Genomic DNA, 26,103 nt, shown 5'->3' with positions numbered 1-26,103 from the left:
ATAAGGTTAGATTCTTTCTTAGCTTGTAGCACTGCTCTCTCAGTCCATGGTGTGTGCTGTGTTGCAGAGCCAACGTGCCATCTCCCAGCAGTCTCCAAAGTACTGCCGTCCTTCCGAGAGAGCCCCAGTGGAAGACTGATGAGACAGGATCCTGTGGTACACTTGTCTCCAAATAAGCAGGGACATGTAAGTTATTCCAAAAAAGGGATTATTTAATGTTTCACTTTTGATCTACAAGCTCTTGATACCAAAAGTGTTGTTCTAAGTTATGTTTAGAATGTCAATTAAAAAAAAAAGCAAAGAAAAATAATCCTGTTCCTTACTAGAACATGGAGAATGCAGCAGAGCAGACCTGTTGGTGCCTAAATCCTCAGCACAGTGTACTGAAATATTTACTAGTTAATAAAGATTTGCTGCCAGTTGGACAGCAACCTCTTGTCTGTTATCTTGTAAGAAGTAAAGGATTAGTAGAAATTTGCAGAGCTATTCCTAGACTTGACATGTAAGACTTACAGTTTAGCTAGTGTATCTTCTAATGCAATGGCCAGAAAGCTGCTGCTTTTGAGACAGATTGGTGATTTTTGTTTTGTATTTTCTCCTTTTTCATAACATACACTGTTGGAAGTCTGTCTCCTGGAATCCTGCTGAAAAAAACCTTGCTTGGTTTATTTGTTTTGAAGTTCTAAATAGTAAATTCTGTCTCTGCAGAGTTAACTATTCATGCCTTTGTGGAGACTGTCACTTCCCAATTTGTATACAGAGAGATAGATAAATACAGTAAAGTTCATAAATTTAAAATGTATTGAAAATTACTGAAGACACTGTAATAAAAGAAGTACACTTTAGGCTTTAAATTACTCAATAAGCTGTATTACTTCTTTTTATTTGTACTGCAGGCTAAAATACAGAGTTGTCTTACATGATGTTACTGAAAGTATTACTTGCATTTATTTAGATCTGTGAAAGCCTTTAATTGGTTCCAGTCTTTAATTTACTCCTGCTTGCCACCATTATTCTTTCAATGAAGTTGGCGGTGTTGCTTTTAGATTATTAATTCATAACACCACATGTATTATTTAAAGAAGAAGACACCAAAGAAACCCGAAGAGTAACACACCTGTCTTCGTATTCTTAGAAGCACAGACTAGTTTTTAAGTTTAGATTGACCTGTTTTTCATGAGATGTATTTGACTGCATAGTGATGTAGTACATAACTCATTAGCTTGAGTGCCAAGTGCAAGACTGGATTTATTAATGCTTGCATTATTCTGGTTTAGTCATTGTTAAAGTAAATCTTTATTATGTGGACAGATGGATGGGCAAGTGATGAAGTTCTTAATGAAGAAAAGTAACTTTAATTGGAGATGACTAGGAGTCCAGATCAACTTCATATGCCCCAATTTTCCTGTCAATTCTTTCTTTATATTGCATAAAGACTTGGATGCTGATGATTCCTTGTTCTCAGTATGCATCTATTCCCTATTTTCTTCTGAAAACAGAAGCAGTATCTGTTTCTTATATTTGTCTAGGATCTATATGTCTGTTCAGTAAAATGGTAGACAAATAGAAAACTTTTCAGTCTCCTTTCCATCAATTCCTTTTTTCCCAGGCCATGTGGTCATCCAACAGGTCTGTTGCCTGCTACTTTGTTTATGATTCTGTAGATGAGAACTTAGATAAGTTCAGTAGAATTCAAGTGGTTATAAATACCCCAAAGGTAGATGAGCTACTGAGCAGTAAGTGTATGACAAAAGAAATTCTTCTTGAAATGGGATATTCCACCACTATGAAATTAAGGACATTCAGTTTCTTTGTAGTAGTGGGCTGTGACCAAGGGCAGGACATAGAAACCAGCCAGGCACTGGCATGACCTGATGGGATAATTTAAAAGCATTACATTAAAGCTGCTTTTCATGCAACTCTACTTTTTGGAAAGCAATTTCACATTAGTTAAATGATGGTTCACTGGTCATTTGCAAAGGACATTCCTGCTGAGGAGGTAAGACACCCTAGTGCCAAGAGGAGGAAGAGAAGTGGCTATGCTCTTCTTTCTTTGACTTTTTGATAGGCAATTGGATTACAAAAATAGCATTCTCTTTCTGTGGATTAGTTGTGCTTCATGTTCTAAAACATTACACTCTTAAAATCAGAATATTTTTAATCATTGTAGTTATAAATCAAGTCAAAGTCTACCTAGTTCAACCCATTTCATTGGACTGGACTGAGCAGAGCTGTGCTTGAAAGGAATCACCACAAGATATTTTGGGACAAAATATAATAGACTCAGGCTTTCCCTGCTTTCCAAACCCTTAAGAAACATTTTTATGTGCTCCCAGCACAGAGGATATGCATTGTGTCGGAATCCAATTTTTAGTGTTTATTATCTCCTCAATGTATTTATCCAATACCTCCAGGTAGGAGAGCTCCTACTGTGCAGTGGTGACATTTGTAACCCTTTATTTCCTCTTCTCCATTGCCACAATTTTGTTGTTTCTTCTGTAGTCCGACAGCCACTACTCCAGCCATTCCAGCAGCAATACACTCTCCAGCAACGCCTCCAGCGCTCACAGCGATGAGAAGTGGTACGACAGCGGGGAGCGCACGGAGTCAGAGCTCAACAGCTACAACTACCTGCAAGGGACGTCGGCCGACAGCGGCATCGACACCACCTCGTACGGGCCCAGCCACGGCAGCACCGCCTCCCTGGGCGCCGCCACCTCGCCCCGCGCCGGCCTGGCCAAGGACAAGGTGGCCCCGCTGTGGCACAGCTCCAGCGAAGTGGTCTCCATTGCAGACAGGACATTGGAAAAGGACGGCCACATGGACCGCAAAGCTGAATCTTCGCTCAGCCTGGATATTCACAGCAAGAGTCAGCCTGCCTCCAACCCTCTCACAAGGGAGAACAGTGCTTACAGTTTAAGTGATGCTGTCTCGCACACAAGGTAATTTTCACCCTCTTGCATGATTGCCCCGCTATCATTTTCCCATTCTCACTCTCTAACTTCTCTCTATCAAAAGCGAGAAGTGGATGTTGAAGTGAAGGGGTTCTACTTAAGTTAATCAGTGTTTTGAAAGATTTCACTGTGCAGAATGCTTGAAATTAAGACCATCTTTAGTCTTCGCATCTGCTACTCCTTATAGTACTAAAAGTCTTTAAGAGCATGTTCTGTACTAAACTGCTGCTACTGAACTGTGTGCAAGACAGACATGTCTGATGTGTTCATGGGGAATGTCTTGTAACAACTGCAGTTCATGTGTGGATCAGAAAGGAGATCTGTCCATGTTATTAATGAATAGTTTAATGTTGGATTTATTCTTAGTCTTGTAAGTACTCATTTCAGATGTTTTGCATTTCTTTCCCCCAGTCTTTGTGTTTGGAAATCTGCTCACAGTTGGTATGATCAATAGCGAGAGCAATTTGCTTGGGAGTGCTAACATGTAGATTAATCTCATTCTGCTCCAGGCTCGTGGGTATGACAGGTTACAGTCACCTTCCCTCTGTCCCTCAGTTTTGCCACTTGTAAAATCAGCAACATCAAGGATGTCTGTAATGTGCTTAAACACCTCAAATGGAAGATACACACTTTACAAGTTAATTGGTGCTACTACAACCAGAAAATATTCTAGACCGTTTTCCTAACCCATTTTCCAAGAAATATTCAGTGTGCTTTCAAAAAATATTCCTACTCTGTCATACTAGCAGCAAGAAAAAAAAAACAAACATAGGTCTTTCAGGGAGGATGTGGGATCATCATAATTTGTTTGCCTTTTGGAGCTTGACTGTTGCATTTTTATTCTCAAGACACCTCTGTTTTGAGTGTGTAGCAAAAATACCTACAGACTGGAAGTCCAAACCAATTTCTGGTAATTTTGTTGAACAAAGCCACTGTGCAAGAGTAGATGTTTGAGAACAGTTCACTAATTCCTCATACAGTAGCTGTAAATAAGGAGTTGTCATAGAGGCTGTAATGTTCTGCATGTGCTTTGTCATGGTGATTTTCACTAAGTAATCTATTAATGGTGGTCCCACTCTGGTTTACTGCCTCTCTTCATTGGCCATTTTTGGCACCAAAGCTCATGCTCAATTGATAGAAATCCCACCCAGGTGTTTGAGACTGGTGTGTTTCCAGTACCTGCATATGCTTGAAGTACTTCAGCAAGTCTGGAGAAAACACTCTGCAGAGGGACTTAGATTTCTGCCTTGTTTGTGTGTTTCCCTTTCTTGAAGGTAAAAAGTCTGTATGATTGTCTGCACCGTTACACCTTTTATTTTAAGATAAGCATGGTTTATGTGCAATTTTTTAACACTCAGTAGAATTTATCACATGTCCTGCAGTACTTGTCTGAATGTAACTGGAGGTGACATCAAGTGTTGAGATTATTATACAAAATGCTGATTGCAATAAAGTTAGTAGCATTGTCATTTGGAAGGATTTCTTCTGAAGCCACTTAAAGAATCCTGGAAAATTTATGTAAGTCATGGAAACTTTATTGTAAAGCCTAATGGAATGGCATCTTTGTATATCTGTGGTTCTGGTTTCTTCTTCTTTCTAGGGAACTAGGGTTAGTTCCCTAGAAAAGCTGAGAAAATTTTATAGAAAGAAACACTTTGCAGAGCAGGCACACCATGACAGTTCTTTTCTTCCATATATAATATACTTTGCAACATGCCTGCAAATTGGTGTTCAGGTTGTTGTCTCATTATTTATTATATTATAATGTGTCTCCAAACACGGTGTTTTCCCTAGTTGGTGTGGATTAATTAACGTGATGTTTCTCTGATTGTATTGGAATTTTGGAATTATTCTCCTTGTCATTTGGGGCTGCCGCTGAAATTTCCAGATACAGGTTTCCTGGGCTTTGTTCTGGAGAAAACAGTTGAGGTTTCTTTTGGCCAAGTTTCATTTAAAACTGGGATGTTGATAATGCAGCTCTTTGCAAAAAGGTGTAGTAGCAGTTTGTAGAACACGTGGGACACGATACTTGAGAAATGCAGAAATACTTGCACACACGTCGTTTGTTGTGGCAGATTATAAAAGATTGACTCATGTTCCTTCTTTATTACTTCTTATTTTGAAGACTAGAGGATGTATTTGATGCCTCACAATCAAACAAAGGCACAGTCTAGGATAAAAAGCTTTGATTTTGTTTCTTGTGGCATCCTCAGTTGGTTGCACACTGAACAGCAGTGGAACCCTAGGTCACCCAGCTGCTTGCTCCCAACTCCTTTCTCATTGCTTCCTCTGTGGAGGCACAAAAGCTTGGAGCTGGAAGCTGGTTAAAGTGGCACTTCCAAAAGACAAGCACAGATTATGGAGATTATTATGAAGATGCCTGCTTCACGAAGGTGAAGGAGGGGAGACGAAAGAAAGATTCTGAACAGGCTACTTTTCATGAGAAATTAACAGCTTAATTGGTGTGTTTCTCAATCAGCTTCTAAATTGCTATCCTTTGTTGCTTCTCATTTTTTTATCTTTTGCCTGTGGATGCCATAATGTCTGGAATGTCTTTAAAATTAGGTTTCTGAGCAAGAAGAAAAGGAATATGGCCCTAAAAAGATCTCTGTGACAAAAGAAAAGAAAATAACTACAAATTAGAGTGTTTGTGTCTGTAGAAGACAGAGTGATAATTACTGCTCAGATCATTTAATGGTGCATAAAAGAACTTGTACCTGAGAACTGGTGGCAAAATGTAAATTATAGTGATTAACTTTTATAGCAGAGCTTCTGGCTGGGTTTTATTTTTCTTTTCCACCCCCATTCCCAAAGTCCTTCCTGATGATTGTGCAGATTTCTCATAGCATCCCAGGAGAACTGCATTATGTAGGCCAGTAATTATACGGAATCATTATAGCTGAATGTCATTAAATGAAGCAGTGTGTGCTGATGGCATGAGTTCCTTACCAAAAAAAAAAAATTAAATCAAACTTTTATTTCTACCTAAGCTATACAGATTCTTATGGCCTTCTTACCAAAATTAAAAGGATAATCTTGACTATTTGTAATCAAGTACATTTTTTATTAATTCTGATTATTATAAGATACTTAAAATATTATTTATTGTAGAGTGCTTTTATGAATGGCTCATCTGAAATTATTGCAGACAGTCTTGTAGTATTTGGATGTTTTTTGTAATTCAGTCCTTGGTGTCTCAATAATTGAAGTGGGAGATAAGGGGCCAATAGTGACCATCTCTGTGTCCTGAGAAAGAGGACTCAATCTCTTCCAGATAAAACTAAGCTGGTCTAGGCATGTGTTGCAGTGTGATGAATTCTCTGCATGCTTCCTGGTGTTAAATATTCTAATAACTTCCCATCACACTTCCTATAGTGCTCGAGCTCTGATTTAGTTTTTGTAGAGTATGTCCAAAGCCCTTTGCTCTCCAAATATGCTCTCATTTAACAATTGTGTCTCTATACCTGTCAGTATCCTGTTGGCCTGCCTGTCTTTACTGGTAGAGTGAAAAACTTCAGTCATATTCACAATTCTGTGCATAGTCTTGAAGCAGAATATCCTGCCAAAAATACTATATCGTAAAAACCACACCTCAAAATATGCAATGCCCCTTAAAGAAAACAGTATTTTAAATTGCATGCTAATTTTTCTAGCATTTACCAGGCTGCTCTTGGTGCCTATTATATTATGCATATTATAATAAATATTCAAATAATAAGACCTAAAATGCACAATGTGTATTTATAGTATGTTATATAATAAATATTATACGTATATATGCATCTTATATAAATTTTTTGTCGAGCATAATTAACATCATTGTTGCCTTCTTTCCCCAGTAACATTAAGGATCAACACCAATAGTCTATCCAGGAGCTGAATATTTATTTTTACTGGTTTTTATTAACAAATTATATGTCACAACTAGCACTTCCTTGAGAAATACTTGATGGGTTGAAGAATTCTGAAATGTGGACAGAGATTCCTTTCTCCTTTTTCCCTACACTGAAGCAGACTTTTCTACTTCTTGAGTGTATTTAGGAGAGGGTAAAAATGGCTGTTTATGCTGTGGTAGTGATACCTTACAGATATGCTGGTTTGCTCAGCATGCGTAGGAGATTTTTTCAGTATTGGAAGAGACAAAGGGGCAATAAAGAAATATTTACTGCCTATTCCCCTAGCTCTTAATTTTCTCTGCTTTCTTGCTATAAATTATTCTTGCTTATATCTGTTACAAACATGAAGATTGTGCTGTGCAGCACCAAATATATGGGATTGATGGACAGGAAAATAGCTTCCCGTGTTTTCTTAGTCTGCTGTCTTTTGTATAGGCCTTTCATACGTAGAGATGGAGGGAAGGAAGAAATATAATTCTTTCGTACAAAATCTGTATTATTGTAATTTAATTTGTATGCAAATGGAGAGGGTGAATCCTGCCCCTGATGTGATGCCCCTGGGCTGCAGTGCACCCAGACTGTTCATCAAGCCCACGGCACTTCAGTGCTGGGAATCGTGGTGCTTGACTTGAGCCACATGAAAATGAAACAGATTTCAGGGTGATTCTTTTGACTCCATCTGTTGTCAGTGAAGGGAGAGAAGAAACTCCAAACCATTAATTCACTCTGCATATCTGAGATCTCTAATTTAAGACAAGCAGAACCACCTCCTTGGGATATTGCTTCATTGACTACTGGAGCAGGAGCCAGACAAGTGGCATAGATTAGGTAACTGACTGCTTAAGACTAAACGTAGGTGGTATTATTTTCCCAGGTGGCAACATTAAATTTAACCTTAAGTTCTTTTTTTTCTGTTTCAGTAAGAGGGATAGATGTGAAAATGCATTGTTTTATTAAGTTATGAAAAGATTGATGAAGAATTTCCTGCAATGCAGAGGTAGAAGAGATTATTGAGTGACTTTATTTAGGCTTCCAGCTAATTTTTATTTCTCAGTCAGAAACTGTTCTTTACCATGGGGCCATCTGTTTCAAGTTCCTTCACTGCACTTTTGGATCCAGGGATGAAAGTGTGGCTAAGTGTTGTAGAGAGCTGGTAGAAAACTGGTCTCCAGATATGTAATGCTATTTCAGTATTAAAGCTGTACACAATGATTTCCTGTTACTGTGCTTATAGATGACTGACCTTTTAAGATTGTTATAGTAAATATTGTCCAAGGCCTAGCACTCCTGATAGGAAACAAGTTCCATCAGATTTGAGCATCAACATAACTAAAGAGTATCTTCCATCTGAAGTCCCTCTCCTCCTCTCAACAAATTGCAGTTGGTCTTCCCAGCTCCATTTTCTGTCTTGACAAATGGTAATATATGTTAGAGACCTGCTCTAACTTCTCAATTTAAGCTTGGTTTTTTTTTTTTTCTTGCAAATGCTTAATAAATGATTTTCAGGTGAAATTCAGGAAGCCCTATTTTGAGAGCTGTATTGGTTTCTTTAGTTTGTTTTGGGGTTTTAAGAGATGTTTCTTGCTGCTTAAATTCCCTCAAAATATGTTTTTTTTTAAAGCCAGGAATTCCAGCAAGAATTTGGACTTTGGTTCTTTTTTGCTAATTCAACTAAAATTTCATGTATTACTTTTAAACTGCTTAATGCCAGTTTCCCATTTTGTGAAGGATGGTTGTATTGTATTCTCAGAGGTTGCTTGCAAAATTTTTCCATTACTATGTGAGGTGTTTTTAATGACACGTTGGTGGAAGGCCCTTAAGAAGAGCAAACTGGTTTTGCTACTCTATCTGCTGTTGATAAGAATAACATCTTGTGCCCAGAGTTCTGCTCTAAAATCAATTAAACAAGGCCTGTATACACAGATTTGAGGCAATTTTTGTCTTTATGTTCTTCTCCTAGTACCATGAGCTCACGACACTCTGCCAGCCCTGTTGTTTTCACCAGTGCCAGAAGCTCACCTAAAGAAGAGCTTCATTCTGCTACTTCTCCCCAGCTTGCACCTTCTTTCTCCTCCTCCTCTTCCTCCTCGTCTGGTCCTAGGACTTTCTACCCTCGCCAGGGTGCTACTAGCAAGTATCTGATCGGATGGAAAAAGCCAGAAGGGACAATAAACTCAGTGGGGTTTATGGATTCAAGAAAGTAAGACTGTTTTTGTTTTTTTTTTCTTGTTTGATCATTTGCTTTAATTGTAAAAGAAACATTTTGGTCTGTGACAGCTCTCTGTAGAGAAGAACTCAAGACTGTTCAATACAATGGTTGATCTTCTGTGGAACTTAATCTCTAATCTAGTCTTCTTGGAGTATGGTTTAAGTATTTGATAGTTGGCTAATCTCATTCCCTGATAACGTGTAAAAGTTGGGGGTTTTATAATTTCTAGAAAGCTCTATGGATTTCAGTCCTATTAAAGTTTATCTTTTCTCGGGACTACTTAAAGGTGACTCAAAATGCTATTTGAGCAAATATTAAAAATCCACTTATTGTAGAGCCTGAGTTTTACTTAAACCTCTCATCCATGCAGTAGTACCATGCATGTTGTGTATTAACACTGGCATTCCACTTTGCCGTGTTAAATTGCTGCCAGTATCCAGTCTAACTGGCTTAAAACTTAAAGCAAGCCAAGATATCTCAGCTTTACAATATGCAAGCATCTCTTTTGGAAGAGAAATTGAAAAACAACTTACTGGTGAAAATATTGTTAAGTATGGCTCAAAAAGCAAGTAGTTCAGAAAGCCTATTTCAAAGTAATTTATTCAAACCTTCTTGACTGTTACTGAGTCAGGCACAGTATCCCTGGATGATACCAAGAGCTGACTGTCAAAAGGAAATGGTGAAACTTTGTGATAACTACATTATAAAAAGCCAGTTGAAATATTAAAGAAACTTGGTGATTTGCTGCTTATGGGCTTACGGAAGACACGTGTTTTTATGTTTGTACAGAATATATTTTATTTTAACGGATTCAGTCCCTTATTGGGAAAATGTATTACATTAACCTTTCAATTATTTAATTGTATTGCTAGTTGATGCTTTTAAACAAGCTTAGTGCTCCCACAGGTATCCACTAAGGCGAGTCTCTGCTATAGTAGTGAAATTTCTTCCATCCTCTGTGCCCTCTGCTTAAGTATTTTCTTTTAAAAACTTTGCGGGTGCTATAATTCTTGTTCCATTCATGCCTCCTGCCCCAGGGCTTTGAGACCTGAATAATGTGTCTGTTCCATTTCCTTTAAGACGCCACCAGAGCGATGGCAGTGAGATGGCGCACCCGCGGCTGCGGGCATCGGCCAGAGACCTGCGGGCGTCCCCAAAGCGAGCCTCCAAGTCCACTGTTGAGGAGGAGCTGAAGAAGTTGATAGATCTTGATAGCCCAACACCTGAATCCCAGAAGAATTTCAAGGTATTTCAAGAATTTCTTTAACAGAGAGAGATAGGATGTTTTCTATTCTCATCCATAGCAAGAAAATAAAATGCAAGGCAATCTGTGAATTCTTGTCATGGACAGAAAATAATCTCTTTGTAGCTGATTACTTCAGAACCGATTTGTTGAAAAGTTTCATTATTACAGTCTCGGCAATATTATTACAACTTTGTGTGCTGATTTAAAGAGACTAATATGCCAAATTGCGAAGAATAGTACTGCTGGGTCATGGAAAATCCTGTAGTGCTGTCTTAGATATTTTAACTGTTCTTCTCTGATTGCAACACTGGACAGTGACTTACTGACAGTACTGAAATTCCTTGCAACAAGCACTTTTATACCTCACTAATCCTGTTACCAGAAATGATCCCTAAACTTAAGCCTATTTTTTTGCAGAATAAACAGTTAGAAACATTTCCTGATGTGTTTCAAAATACGCTGAATAACTTGTAAGTGCATGTATTGATTTTTAGAATCCATAATCCAGAAGAGAATGTCTTGATTTCTAGTCTTCATGTACAGCCAGTGCTTGTCATCCAGAGCCCACATTGTTTCCACAGCAACCATGCAGAAGAGAGAGCTGTAACTTCATTTTTTGCTAGTGAAAACCTGAAGTGGCTTGTTAAAGTTTGTAAGTGTGGCTTCCATGCACAGATTATTTAAGATGGTGCATTTGAGGCCAGAGATAAAAGCACTTGTTATTGGCAAGATAACATTTTCTTAGGCTTGTGGTAGTTCTGAGGGGAACTGGGACATGAGTGATGCACACACCTCCTGTTGACTGTTTCGAGCAAGAGAATTGTTCTTATTCCAAAATATCTTCCCAAGTTTGCTGTTTTTCTGCTGTGGGGTTAGCAAATCAGTTCTTACTCCGATCTTTATTTCCTGATTGCATTTTTGATAAATTTTAGCAAGTTAAAAACATTCTGTCACACCAGTAAATTGCATCTTAAAACTAAAATGGCATTTTAAAACCAACTTCATTCTGCCCACTGTATGAATTAGATCTCATTTTACAGAAGTCTTACAGCAAAAAAATTTTTGACTGAATTTCAACCAAACAGTAAAGAAATGTTATGCTTTAGAGACAGCTGTGTTGCTATAGGCTTAATGAAAATCAGAGTCTCTGCTGGTTGGAATGGTCATGATAGCAGCTCTCTGGTACTGAGAGTGCAAAACTCCTGGCTACCCCAGCCCTGCTTTCTCCTGTGTGGAGCATGGAGGAAGCTGGGCTGATGGTGGATTTAAGACACAAGCTCTCTTATTCGTGGGAGTGCTTTTGATTCAAATACTTCTGAAGACCCACAGCAGTGGTAGGTGTTCCTTGTTGTTGGCTAACAGGAGATTTCTAATTAGCTGGCATTTGCTGGTGCTGGGGCTGCAATACGGCAGCCAGTCCTGTGCAACGGTGTAACTCTGGTTTGTGCAGCATTCAGGCTCTTTCTGTATCCATTTCTCTGCTACATATCAGCTCTGGAGTCAGCAATGGCTGCTTGAGATTTCCACTCCAGAAGTTTGAAGGGCGTTTAAAAGTAAGAATGTGAGATAGGCAAAAAAACCTATATATGTTACCTACTTACAACCTCCTTAAAAGCCAATTCCTTCGGTTCTTTTTCTTGTCCATTCTGAAAAGATGCTATGTAAACACTTGTTTGCTTACTTAAAAAAAGCTTAAAAAATTATTTCAAGTTTCTTTATTGATTATTTTTTTTCTCATTTCTTTTTATTTGTGTTTATGAATGTATAGTCACACACTCTGTCCTGTCAGTCTCCCTTTCCCAGCACTCCTACCACAAGGCGTGCCTTGCAAAGGACTTTGTCAGATGAGAGTATTTACAGTGGTCAAAGGGAGCACTTCTTCACCTCGCGGGCCTCGCTCCTGGACCAAGCCATGCCAAATGATGTTCTGTTCACCAGCACCTACCCTTCTCTCCCAAAGTCGCTGCCCCTACGGAGACCATCCTACACTTTGGGAATGAAATCACTACACGGTAAGTGGATTTCCCATTTTTCGACTTCCAGAGGAATCCTTTGTGAATCATCTTGGGGGAAGTGTTTGTTACAGCAGTTGGTAGTTCCATCTTTATTTTGCTCAGATGAGGAGAGTCCAGTCACATGACTGAAAATGTAAAAAAGGACAGGAATTTAATTTTTTTTCCCTCACTTCAGTGGGTGTAAGATGGCATGACTGGTCATGCATTTGCCTTGTAGAGGGAGCACAGAAATTTGCCTCGCTGGCTGCAAGTTTCTCTCATTTCTTCCAAGAGTCACCTAGATCAGTTGGACCAATGGACAAATAATTTATGCTTGGTTATCCACCAGAGAGAACTTCAGGTGTCAGTTCCTTACTGTGGGATTCCAGGAACAAAATTTGATTAGGAAAATGATACAGAAGTGGGTAAATAATAGTGGACATTTAGATACACAGCTATACCAGATACAGCTTTTATTGTGCCAACTGTTCAATTGTTTTTAAATGAATTCCCCTACATTAATTACTTATTTTAGTTACACAGTTAACCAGAAAAGGTTATTTGTAAAGTGCTGTCAAGAAGACACTCAGCTTTCTTTCATTAGTTTACTGAAAAGTCTCAGTCTGATTATTTGATGGATTGTGTGTCACTGCACGTGAATGTCACAGTGAGAAATGGAATTTTCACAGGTTCCCACTGTACTTTGTAACTGAGTGTGTTTTCCAGAAATAGAGGTAGATCTCAGGGTAGGATTCTGCAATGTTTTCTGAAGAAATACATATCTGCTCTGATTTATTCATGTTTTAGTATGTTTCAAGAGGAAAATGCAAGGCCTATCAATAGATTCAACTCACTCTAGTGGGCCGTAAGCACACTCTGTATTTAGCTACACAGGATGCATTTGACAGTGAAGGCTGATGAAGAAATCTATTTTAAATTCTTTTCATCTGACTGTGATCACCAGGCATCAGTTTTCAGTGTTGAACCTGACATTTTCCTGAGCTGTTGTGTCTGTATAACGTGTTTCTTGCATAAGAGTTAGGAAACTGAGCTCTTTTCATTTCTGTTTTTTATATGCACTAAAATAACTTTGTAGACTTGGTTATGCTTGCAGCTGGATGGAGGATTTGGTTTCTGAGGACTTGGGGTCAGAAGATTAATGATGCCACCAGAGTACAAGTGGAAAGCAGCACTTTGTCTCTTTTCATTTAAATGCTGTATTTTCCAAATAGAAAACTACAAAACCTTCTTTTGTTACCATGTTCTCTTCCACCCTAAACTAATAACTCCTCCTAGCTCATAACCTTTCTGCCTCTGTCAACAAAACAAGATTTTCCATTTTCTATAAAACGTAGGGGCTGCATGATAAAAGGACCAGCTATTTGATTGGCACACAAATTGTCTTCCCACACACACTTTGCTGAGAAAAGGATTAAATAAACTAGATATTTAGTACCACAAGTATTTGTTAGCTTCCAGTTACTCAAAATTCTTTAAATTCAAAGATTCTATAGCACATCCATTTTTTAGAGGAAAAATGTTGAGCTAAAAATGCTCGCATTTGTTCATCTGCCTTAACAATCCAACATTTTTAAAACAAGTAGCTTTTCAAATACTTAGGTTTTTATCTAATTGCATGTATCTTTTCACTAATTAGAAATATTTTCATGTTAACAACCTCCAAAATAACTATTTCAAGAGCTAAGACAAAAATCTTCAGTGTTAATAATACTGAATGTAACAAAATAAAATGTAACAAAATTACATTTAAAAAAAGTAAATACACACAGACACAAAAAAATCGTGATTTCTGAGCCAAGAAGTGAATGCAGTGTAACTTTTCTGGTCACTGTTCCCCAGGCAGCAATATGATTTAGCTGAAGTTCCTATGAATTATTTTAGTTATTGAAGTTACATAGTTATTAGGCTAGCAAAAAAAAAGGGGGGGGAAGGGGAATTAAACAGCACAACTCAGGCATTTTGGCATTATATCCTGCCTGTCACACTGTCTTTCTGTTCTGTATGATCCCCAAGCAGACTCTTTTCCCTTGTCTTCTCAGCAGCTTCCTCCCAATTGCCCAGTCCATCTTCTCACCCCTACATCTCTCTCTTCTAATACTGCCTACAAAGTTTTCAAAACTTCTTTACATCTTGACAGAGGGCATGAGAAAGGATGCTGCCTCTGAGCTTACACATGTGACCAGGCATTTCACATTTTTTGGTTGTCCAGCCAGTAAACTGAAATAAAGTAGATAATTCTTGGTTGAAAGTTTGGTGTTGCCCTAATTAGTGGTGAAAATCTTCACTTCTGTTGTTTTAATTTGTGCAAAAATGACAGGGATTTTGAATCCTTCTTTCAAGCTTGCCAATGCTTTTTTCCATAGAGAGCCCTGTAACAGCCCATAGGTGGGTGTGGCTATTTTTTAGTAAAGATCTGAAGGTTTCACTGAACTGCTGAGAGATGGGCAATGCTCTGGAAGTAATTTTAAGGATTTTCTTGTTCTGATTCATCTTGGTAGGCTTAATTCGGCTCCATTGGTTTACAAGATTGTAAAGAGGAAGGAAAAAACCTCACAGTTTTGGGTTGGTTTTGGGGTTTTTTTTGGGGCACTTAGCTGAAAAGATGAAGACAAGTTAGAAAGGAGGTGAATGTGTTGGCTTTAGAAAACTGCTTTGTGAAGGGCTGTATCTGCTGAACTGTAGTTGGTCAAACATTCTTCTGAATTTTGGCTGATCTTGAAAGGTGCTATGCCAGAAAAGTTAAGAACAGGGTATTCAGTAAATTAAGAAAGGAATTTTCAGGTATTTTCATGGAGTATATAATCTATTCTGCATTGCTCCAGGAGAGTTTTCTGCCTCAGACAGCTCCCTCACAGATATCCAGGAGCAGAGACGGCAGCCCATGCCAGACCCTGGTCTTATGCCATTGCCTGATTCTGCCTCTGATCTAGACTGGTCAAACTTGGTAGATGCTGCCAAAGCTTTTGAAGGTAAGTTTTCACAATACAACACTTAATAAGCTGGTCTTTGTGCACACTTTGTTAAGGACTGTGGGGTTTGTGTTTGTTTGGATTTATTTTAATCCTGACTTTTAGTTTTTTTGTTCTTCAGTTTTCTTCTTAGTCTGAAGCTTAAGCTCATTTAAAATACTGACTGAAGTGTCAAGAGCCTGAAGCTTCATATGTAATAGTCAGATACCATTTCTTCATACTGGAATTCCTCAGTGGTATGGTTTGGCCAAATCTTCGTGAAACTGGTCACTTTTCATTTCATGTAAAACAGTTGCAGGCAGCTAGTCTGGGAAAGGGCACAAAAGTGCAAAAATAAAGTCGTATAGTAGGGGAAAAGCACACTAAAGATTGCTTGCTTGCTGCACTAGTGAGAAGAACATCTTGTGCAGCTGCAGTTTGCTACAAGATAATTTGGGAAATACGCCTTGTAAAATACTTTTTCATTGCCTCTGCATACCCTGAAGATGTAGATTTGTATGCAAGTGTTGTTTCATCCTATGACATTTTCCATCTCCATGACTCTTGGTAAACTGAAGAGAACTGTAAACTGTCTAGATACATTTGAACTTAAAATTAAAACTTAAAATGCAGTTTAGACTAAAGAGAATTTGTGTTACTAGAATCCAATGGAAAAATCTTCTAAATGTGTGAAACAGAAGTGCCCATTCCTAGTATCTGCATAAATGCTGTCCCACCTTCATGGAAGTGTTTTTTCTCTTATCTTGAATCTTTTAGACCTTATTCAACACAGTTGGAGAAGTCTGAAGTAATTTGATTTCTTGACTGTTCTCTGGTAGTAGCCTTAGATATCATTAGCACAGTGGGTGTCTCTGAGTGTTTAGAGTACTCGTGTCCTCTGCTCTGTTGCCACAGGAGTTGTAGGAGCAGCTTGGCTCATATTTGAGCTTTACAGTTTTGAAAAGAGTATTCCATGTAAGACATGGTCCTCAAGAGAAGATGAATTTGTAGTGATGTTTTTTTCATCACCACATATGGGTGAAACTCAGGTTTTTAACACATTTCTTTCTGGTTGGCAGTTTCTCTTTAAAGGATCCCCTCATTTTTGGTGTGATTTATTTGACTGTCCTCATTAACCTGAATCCCTCACTTGGTAGGCCCCAGACTCACTCGTGTTTCTCTTCAGAAGTGTGAACACAGTCACTGTGGTCAAGATAACAAACTGACAGCTCAGATGAAGAAAAGCTGGAGTAATGTGTTAGCTGTCAGCTTCAAATCACTGCTATAAAAATACATTCAAATTTAACTTTGAGAAGGATCTCAATATAATTCCATTGGTGTGTGGTTGTCTGGTCTCAGTATCCCAGTCTCTGGTCTCTGACAAGTGCCAGTAGGGATTGACACATACCAAGGAACCTAAATTCTGATTTGTGATCCTGAACACCTCCTCTCCACCATTGATTGGTGTCCTCAGCACAAGCCCCTGAAGTTACAAATTGTGGTATCTGTACCAGCTGAAAGAAAAACTGCCTGAATCCCTGAGCTACACCAACCTGTACTATAAAAATTTACCAAAGAGAAAAAGACAATACTCTTCTGTTTCCAGTGAGAGCCCAACAGCTGCTGAGGTTAATTTATTAAGCTAAAGTTTTTATACTGCTGTCTGTCACACCATGTGACAGTGTTTTAGAGATGTGTTAGAACATTTGAACAGTTACAGGACAAGAAATACACACACAAGGCAGGAAAGAGGTTTCATGTTTCAATCTGAAAATGTTTTATAAAACATAAGGAAAAAAATTCAGGTTCTGAAAAATTACATGAGTCAAATTGCACACAGTGAGCTTTTCCTTCCTCAAGATAAAGCTATTCTTTATAGAGTGAAAGAAGTGAAATATAGTTGCTAAGTTATTGGGTGGTGTCATGCAGTCATACCCAGGAAGATCTGCACAGTGCTGCTTGTGCCAGAGCCAATACTTTCTGACTCCAGTACAGTGGCAAGCCTGGTGCAAACACTTTCACTGCCATCATCACTTTACCTTGCTTGAAACAGACTGAAATTGCTGAAGTGCTGCAGTGTAGCTGTTGTGCTGTGCATGAACAAATAGTCATTACTGCTGCCATTGTTTTTCTCTGTATGTTTGCCTTCTCAGTTCAGCGAGCTTCATTCTTTGCTGCTGCTGATGAAAATCACAGACCTGTGAGCGCTGCTTCCAGCAGTGATCAGGCTGAGGACCAGCTTACTGCACAGATAAAGCCTTATACAGGGTAAGTAAATACACCAGATGTGCAGGCTTTCCCAGCTACAAACCAAGGGAAAGAGTAGGGATGTCTTCATTTGGAAGCCATCTCCAGGCTTCATGCAGTAACTCTTCAGAAGTTCGCATGAAGATGGAGTTGGGAGGTGAAAATAAAAGAATTAGAAGTCCAGTTGAATCTTTTTGCAGGTTTTTTCTTGTCTGAGATGTTCATGAAACTATCCAAAGCAATGGTTAATTCAAGGCATATACAGTGATTTCAAGTAGAAAGAAGTCAAGTGATGGGATGACCCCAAGTAATCATGAGTTAAATTTGCTCTGTTGTTTAATGTGCTGTATGTGTTCCATGTACTGTTTATTATGTTTATTTTGTGACCCCTTGGTGCACACAAATGCATACCTTCATAAAGGCACTTGGTATAGACAAAGCTTCTAGCTACCCCATGTGAAGGCAGTAAATCATATCGATACCTGTTCTTGTTTCCTGCTTTCAACAGTAAAGAATCCCCTCCAACTCTTGCCTCTAAAGTGGACCAACTGGAAGGTTTGCTGAAGATGCTGCAAGAAGATCTAAGGAAGGTAAGCATTTCATCTACAGAAGGATTTATATGACATGTATTTAGTTGGTGCTTGGTGGTGCTAATAACTGTGTAATCCTGCTTTGCCATGCCTGAGCCTGTGACAGTCTCATCCTGGTATGAGAAAAAGACATTTCTTTGCTACTTTTCTCAGGCTTCTAATTATGCATGGCTGGGATGGGGTGTCTGAATTTGTAGGCGTTTGATTCCTCTGCTTAAATTAGGAGGGTGATTCACAGTACCTCCACTCCCAATTCAGGTGACACTGCAAAAGGCTTGAAGTTAGTCCATAAAAATGTATCCTGCTGATGAAAAGTTGGCAGTGCTATCTAAACCTGTAATTTCTGCAGTGGAAACTTCCTGTATTGTTTTAATGCCTACTTGGTCCAAGAAGGCTCTGCAGTAGTGAGATGAAGTCTCTTAGCTGGGAAAGTGTTTGCAGAAAGATTCCCTGTCCTTTACTTAGTTAACCATCAGCACTTGTACATACAGAACAGCTCATGGCCAATTTTATTGGACCACCTAGGGAGTCAGCTTCTGTATTGGGATCTAATACAAAGAAATCCTGTTCATGCAATCAGAACATGAGCAAGGAAACATCACTGATGTCCCTTGGATGTAAACTCGTGTGTTACTGCACGTAAAATCCTTAGAAAGAACGAGACTTATGCTCTCTTTAGAGATTCCTGCTGCTCTAGATAGATAGGAAGCATGACCTGAAATTTCTACTAAGATGTCTATTTTTCCTTGGCCTAAGGAAAAAGAGGACAAGGCCAGCCTTCAGGCTGAAGTGCAACATTTGCGGGAAGACAACTTGAGGTTACAGGAGGAATCCCAGAATGCAACTGAAAAGCTGAAGAAATTCACCGAGTGGGTTTTCAACACAATTGATATGAACTGAGAACGGTGTACGGGGAAGGAAACTATCTGTTATGAATATTATTACTGGGACTTAAGCTTTAATGCCACCTTAATTATGACATGTGAAAGTATAGTCAGAGCAATTCCCTGTTCTTCATCCTCCAATAACCCTTTTTTTTGCATCTCTGCGCGCACTCAGAACAATTGCAGATCAACAATCAATGTCTGCCTTTTGTAGAAAAAACAAAGTAAATAATTTTAAAAAGGTAAAATAAAAAAATAAAAGTTTAACTGCTAAAATGTGAATGTCTATTTTTTGCACATTGTCTCTTTATCTGTTATGTACAAAATGATTTGGAGGCCAGGATCAGGCTTGCTGTTCCATCTGCCTCTGTTTCCATTAACTCCTTTCTCTCTGTTTCAGATAATCTGCTTTTCCTTGCAGCTTTGGCAAATATTATGACATCTAGAAAATTAGAAAGAAATGTTTACTTTACTGCTCTTCTAACATTGTTTTCTGAAGTATGCCACAGACAAGGGGATGTAATGCAATGTTTTAGGTGTCTCCTTAGCAAATTGCGCTTGGTTACTAGTGCTACCTTCCCATCCATTGCAGAGAGCGCGTGTCCGTAGTGTATGGTACAGAACAACCAGCATCACAGCTTAGAGAGAGGCTAGAGAGGTGAGCCATGGGTCAGGCATGTAGTCACGCATCGATTGCATTAGCATTTCTGGTGGCCTTTGTTTCCTGTGGAAACAATGGCTGCAAGTACCTTTACAAACAGCAAAACAAGGCATGCTGCAGTGCATACCACACCAGGCAGGCTGAGACATCAGCAATCCAGCAGCAGTGCTCAGTTAAGTACAGCACCCTGCCCTTCCTTCCAGGGGAGTCTGGTGCTTGCATACGTGCAGGAGACTTAAGCTGAAGTTGTAAAGAGATTAAGATTTTTTTTTTTTCTCCCCCCTGAAATGTTACCATGGAAAACCACACAAACTATCACTGTGTACCTGCCCTCCCATTCTGTTTCCCTTGCTTTCTCAAATCACAGAGAGATTTGAGAAATCACAGCAGATTTGAGAAAAGTTTATTCAAGTTGTGTTTTGTTGCATGAGAGATCTTATAAATCCTTTACTATGGAAGATAGAGGAATATGTAAAGGGGAATTAGAGAAGTGTATTTTCAAAGTACTGGGACAGGATTGGAGCTCTGAAATCCTGAGTCCCCAGTGAAATTGTCTCTCACAAGATTTCCCAAACTGCTTCATGCCAGCAAAGTTGATTTCTTGTTCTTTGAAGGAACAGCTAACTTCCACAACGTGTTACCTCTACAGAAAATACCTTTTAGGTGTCAAAATACAGCTTTTAAGCACCGCGGTCTGCACAGGCATTGGACTGTGCAGTGTGCTGAGAAACCTTTTCTACTCCCTTCTGAGGATCTAGTTACTACCTTAGTAAATAAATATTGCCTTCCATAAAGTGCAGTGTATTTGGGGGTTAATTTCGAGAGCATCCTCTCACTCCCCTTTTATCACATTCTCAAATAAACAGATTAAAATCACTGGCACAGTCTTGTCAAAGACTTCCATGCTCTCTTCAAATCCCTTTTTCACGATATTTAATCTTGCTGCACACAAGTACACACTACACTTCAACCTCAAACTTCATTTGTGATGCTAATCCCCATGGAGTTCTTCTCTAATGTTTTGTCATGGAAATGGATCTCTTTGGAACTATTTCTGGAGTGCTTTTGTAAAGGTTTAGAATGTCTTGGGTTTTTTAATGACTTGTATGAAGGAGATTTATATAATGCCTGATATTATTTGTAAATGGGAAATATTGCTAACATCTCTGAGCATCCTGAAGTCTTGCTTTTATTCTCTTTTATTTTTAAGTTTGGTTTTATTTTATTTCAAAAAATATTTTGGGACTTGGGGCAGACTATTTATTAGAGTTTTGCAACAGAGTTCTTCTTGTATGATGCCTCTGAAGGCTACTTGTAAAATTCTGACAATAAAACTCATTTTAAAGGTTCTTCTAAACCATTTTCTTGGATTTTGTTGGATTTGTTAAGACTTTCCAGAGTGTCCATTTCTTCCTGTTTGTTTTTTTTTCATGTACCACTTTTCTCAGTACTTATTGATACAGGAGTTCCATTCTCTATTAGATTCCTAATTTTTATCCCTTTGAAGGCCATTGCTTGGTAAGTAAAAAACACTTAATCCCTTGTCTTTTTACTTGTATTATCCGTTTGTTTTGTTTTCCAGATCTCCATCTTTCACCTGGGAGATGACCTTGGAAGTGTTTTGAGCAGATGTAGTTTTGGCCCACCGGATCAGCATTCCACACAGCTTAAAAATGTGGAACTAGGTCAGTCTGCAGCAAAGTGTCTTCCAGTTCACTGAATAATTCCCTACAAGGCATGTGGGGAAAGAAAATTCATCTCTTTCTAGCATGAAGTTACTGGACCAAGAGAGCTGTGAAGCAGCAAGAATAAATAGAAACATCTGATGAAAAATTGAGGTTGAATCTTGGAAAGAAAACTAGACGCTGTCTTATCATTTGTAATTGGATCCTGGTAGTTGAGCTGGAGAAAGCTTCCTTCAGGTCAAGGAGTTTCCCTGTCCACATTCATAATGAATTCATGCTAGAAGTTCCCACACTCCACCACACACAGCGCTAGGTCAGGCTAGACCAGGGCAGGATCCAACTTGCAGGCATCTCCTTGCAGCTGGAGCAGTGACTGGCCTCAGCAGGTGGCTGGATGTGGGAGCAGTGTGGGTAATAAGGACAACCTTCCTGTTTCTCCCATGTTTTATGGTCCTGGAAACAATTTACTATTCCTTGTCTACGTTCCAGTGCAAAGATGTTGTTTCCCTGTGACAAATTTTTGGATTGCTGGATGTGGCTGGTACAGCAGCAGCAATCTGCTTTCTTTCAAAATCCCCCAATCAGAGTGTGGGGATGTCACCACAGAGGGGATGCAGCCTGCATGATGGATAATACTCTTCCCAAAAGTGGTGCTGGGCATGGCTGACAGGCCAGAGGGTGGTAACTGGGTGTGGTTAGCAGTGAGCTGTGAGGCGCACAGGAGCAGGGGTTGTGAGGGGAGAGGCTGGTGGGAAGGGGCCTGGGGGAGCTTGTTATGAGGTTAAGGGAGAGGAGATGGGGTGAAACGTTCAGGTTTCACTCATCTGAAAGTGTGGTTACTGTATGATAGCTTCTTGTTTCTGTGGGAGGTGTGTTCCAATTCAGCGGACAAGTAGTGTGAGAGCCTTTTCCCCAGTTCTTTCTTTGAGGGAAAGGTCCCCATAAACCAGGCACAGCCTGGGAGGATTGACTGGTTTGCTTCTAAAACCTTTATGTAATTCTCTCATCTCTCAGTGCCTTACTTTGGGCTGACAGCTAACAAATCCTCTTTTTAGGCAGTCAGCTCTCTTGGCAGACAATTCAGCATGGTGTTAGTCCTGTATAAGCAACTTGCTTTTGCTGCAAGACAGCAGGGGAACAGGAGGTTGCAGTTTATCTGCTGGTATAGCATCCAAAGCTGGATTCTTTGGAAGAGAGATGATACTGTCCCCTCTCCACTGGAGCAGACATGGGCTGTGCTGAGGGAGTTAGTAATGGAGGCAAGTTGAGCAACTAGATGATGAGGCTTGTACAGATGCCTTCACCTCTTCCTGATAATGGTAGTGGTGAGGAAATCCTTGCTGGGCTTTTTAAGGAAATACTAGGGGGAAAAGAAGCTCATAGAAATATTCAGAGCTCTGCAGTAAGATCCCCTTCCCCCAGCAGCTTTGGCTGGCCATGAGGGGAATGGGCCTGGGAGTTTATGAGTTGAACTTGTTGGAGCCCCAAGACAGGCTGTGGCTGATGGCAGCCACTTACATCTCCTTTCTGTAAGGAAGACCAGCAGCAGCCACTGTTTGGGAGAGGCAGATCCTGTCCCACTTTCTACAGCAGCAGCCTGAGGAATCAGTCAGCTTTGAGGAGACAGAGCTGCTGGGGACCTTTTAGGGTTTTGCCCTTCTCACGAAGCAAGGTCTCAGGAAGCAAGTCCCTCAGTCCAGCTTTTCCAGTGTTTGCATGGATGGACCTGTCTCCTTTCAGAAGGTAATTTCTGAGTATCACAACCTACTTGTGTTTTCCCCAATGTTTTGTGTCAGTGATTTAAAGTGAACTGGGCTGTCTGTAGCACAGCCCGGTGTGGGCAATTAGAGAACTCCTATGGGAAGTAAAACCAGTGTGCTGCAGTAATTTGTACATCCTTACCAAACTGCAGGGCTGAGGGCTGCAGAATTTATGATCTCTCACAATGTAACTCAGGTTAGAAGGATATCAGGATGTCTCTTGTCCAGCCAGTTGCTCTGGACTTTACCTAGTTGAGTCTTGAAGAAAAACCTTTGAGCATGGAGATGCACAGTCTTTCTAGGCAAAGCATTACTTTGGTTTCTGTTTTCAGGGTTATTAGAAGAAAGATGTAACCTCAGCAGCAAATGCAGGCTGTGTTTTGCCTACTTTCCAAAAGCTTATGACTCAGGAGTCAGTACCCTCCTTAAAAGTCCACAGCATGTCCTCTGTCTGCAGCTGGCAGCAGAGCACCCACATTTGCCATTTTCCCTTTGGTGAGCCTGGCAGGAAGGGGAGAAGCCTGCAGCTTGGTAGATGCTAAGTGCTGTTTGCTCCACTCCACTAATCAACTTCCTACAGTCCAGTTCTGATTCATTTCTAGGGATTTCTTTTCTGTACTTGGTACTGCTTATTCACGCTTGAATCAGGGCCTAGATTGAGCCCCCTGGTTGTCCTTCACTCTGTGCTGCCTGCAGGAAGGACACACGTGCTGAGGAGCTACAGCTGTGGGCAGAGGATGCTCCTGGCAGCTGAAGAAGCCTATCAGCTCTTGGTATGCAAAGAAGTCAGAGACTGAAACGAGGATGTATTCCAGGACTGGGACTAAATGTAGTTTCCTAACCTCATGTTGTGATAGTGGCAAATGCCACCAACTACTAACTAAGACGAGATTTCACACCACAGGGGCAAAAACCCAGGGAATTGTCCTAGACCTGTTTAAAAGCTTATTTCTGTTCTTTCCTCTTGCTTTCTCCCACCTCTCCTGCACTTTTCTGGCAGTTTGCTCACTTTGTCTGGTGGCTGCTGACTGCTGTTCTGCTCTTGGGATCTGATGCAGGAAGAGGGGCTGCTCCAATGGTCCTGGCAGCAAAGCTGTGTCTGCCTGTGGCTGAGCTGAAAGGAGAGACTGCGTCGAGCAATTGAAAGACTTGGCTGAATTGAAAATTGAAGAGCTTGACTGCTCACTTGTTTTGTGAAAGGAACCAAGGCACATTTGCATCTCTTTCTACCTCACACCCATAAGGAGTTTGCTTAGCTGGAGCTGGGAGGCTCAGTGATCACTTCCACTGTATGGAAGGAACAAGCTATGTCATGCCCAAATTGCAGTGTGCCAGGGATAACGCCTGGGAGGTGTCTGCCCACACACAGCAGAAACAATCGCTGTGTGCTTGCCTGGCTTTTCCTCCTACAAAGCTTCTGGCTCAGTCCAGCTCTGCCCAGAGGAGCAGCCCAGACCTCTGTAGTGCCATCTTCTGCTGCAGGCATTGCATGGATGGGGGATTGGGGGCACTTCATTCTTGTTTCTTCCATGACCCATGCCATTTGATCCTAATAGTGGGATAATATAAGTGCACATCTATTTGCTTTTATCATTCTTTGTAGCACCTTTATTTTTTTAGAAAAGGTTAGGTGTTTTCAAGCTGTGCACAAGCATCTGAGAAAAGCCATTCTTCCATGTTGTGCTTCACATTATTAGACTGGTCATCACCACCATCTATGAGTCCCAATAGCATTATTGACTAGTAGATTGATTGTTTTGTGACATCCTCTGCTTTATGTTCTTCCTCAGGTGAGGCTCAACACACAGCCTGGGGAAAAAGAAGGGCAGAGAGGAGTACATAGAACTGGCTTCTTGCCCACTCAGTATTTCCCTCTTCCTGCTTGCTTGTGTTCTGCCATATTTAGAGTTGTTGAAATTGGAGAATTTTGCAAATGTGAAGTTTTCTAGCTGATCTAGTCTGCTAGAAAGTCCCCCATGGAGGCAAAATATGTGCGAGCTGCACTGTGTTCCCCTAACTGTTCAAGCAAACAAGGAATAGCCTCCTTGATGAAAACTTGATGAGGTTACACCTATAGCATGGAAATGTGTCTCTCTCTTTGTGATTTTTCTTTCAATGCTTCCCTGGCCTAAAAGCAACACTCAAACTAGCATTAGTTCCATAGCTCTGATTTGTTTGGTCTGATTTTGCAGTTAGATCTCAGTTCTCCACTAAAACCCTGCAGTTTTTAGCCATATTTGATTTTTAAGTGAGCCATCTTTATTAGACAGTCAAAATATGGGTCATAGCTTACATAGGGGAGAGTCATTGGAATCACAGCATGTAGAGTGGGTTTCTGGTGTGCTGTAAGATGTCCTTCCCAAGTCTTGCAGTCTCAGGCCTGTAACCTGCATCCTGTTGTCTTTGTGGCTGGAGTGGGCAGAAATGATGGGAAGTGCCTCAGAGAAAGGTACTGGCAGGCAAAGACCATCCCCGTCTGGGGTCAAGAAAAGGCAGACAAGTTGTTCACACAACAATCACTGGAGGAGCTGCAGCAGTCCTGGACAAGAGCCCTTGAGGTGTTTTCCCAGCAATCTAGGGGCCAGCAGAACAGGAAAAACCAGGGCTGCTTGGTGTGAGATGCCAACCATTTCATGACCAGAAAAGGGAGAGACAGAACGAAACTGTGTGTAAGTGCACACTAGTCTCTCTCTCTCACTGAAATTTCTCAAGTAGGAAGTGGCCAAGTAGTCTAAGAGCATGCCTGTGGGAAAACAGAACATTTTACTTAAGCTTCATGAGGTGTTGAGAGCAGGGGAGAGAGTTCAAGGGATACTTTCAGTGTAGTCTATTTTAAAATAGACTATTTTTAGGGCTTTTATACAGGGCAGATTTGAAAATATCAAGTGACAGTGTCTAAATGCACAGATAAAAGCTGGATCAGTTTCAAAAGGGGCTGAAGTGAGTTAAATACTGAATTTCTGCTGGCTTCTGAACTTCACCTCTCCTCATATGAGGAGGAAAACCAG

At 40.2% G+C, this 26,103-nt stretch overlaps 1 protein-coding gene and 1 long non-coding RNA gene across 7 annotated transcripts in view; both read left to right on the top strand.

Moving 5' to 3' along the window:
* SIPA1L1 (signal induced proliferation associated 1 like 1) overlaps window positions 1-21,010 on the top strand; it is a 202,091-nt gene extending 181,081 nt beyond the window's left edge. For 5 of the 6 annotated variants that reach the window (XM_063159192.1, XM_063159195.1, XM_063159191.1 and 2 more), the window contains 9 exons: window positions 68-186; window positions 2,503-2,942; window positions 8,811-9,050; window positions 10,140-10,305; window positions 12,074-12,317; window positions 15,143-15,289; window positions 17,422-17,536; window positions 18,024-18,105; window positions 18,862-21,010. In XM_063159192.1, coding sequence (XP_063015262.1) covers window positions 68-186; window positions 2,503-2,942; window positions 8,811-9,050; window positions 10,140-10,305; window positions 12,074-12,317; window positions 15,143-15,289; window positions 17,422-17,536; window positions 18,024-18,105; window positions 18,862-19,005 — 1,697 coding nt within the window. In that variant the 3' untranslated portion in view covers window positions 19,006-21,010. The remainder of the gene's footprint in view (window positions 1-67; window positions 187-2,502; window positions 2,943-8,810; window positions 9,051-10,139; window positions 10,306-12,073; window positions 12,318-15,142; window positions 15,290-17,421; window positions 17,537-18,023; window positions 18,106-18,861) is intronic. The other variant, XM_063159196.1, reaches the window with a different exon arrangement.
* A 226-nt stretch (window positions 21,011-21,236) lies between these two features.
* The window catches only part of LOC134419878 (uncharacterized), a 45,081-nt gene continuing 40,214 nt past the window's right edge, over window positions 21,237-26,103 (top strand). The window contains exon 1 of the long non-coding RNA XR_010028188.1: window positions 21,237-21,335. This is a non-coding gene — a long non-coding RNA (uncharacterized LOC134419878). The remainder of the gene's footprint in view (window positions 21,336-26,103) is intronic.

This window comes from Melospiza melodia, chromosome 6, assembly GCF_035770615.1.
Source record: "Melospiza melodia melodia isolate bMelMel2 chromosome 6, bMelMel2.pri, whole genome shotgun sequence".
Classification (NCBI taxonomy): domain Eukaryota; kingdom Metazoa; phylum Chordata; class Aves; order Passeriformes; family Passerellidae; genus Melospiza; species Melospiza melodia.
This window is presented reverse-complemented; position numbering and strand designations above follow the sequence as displayed.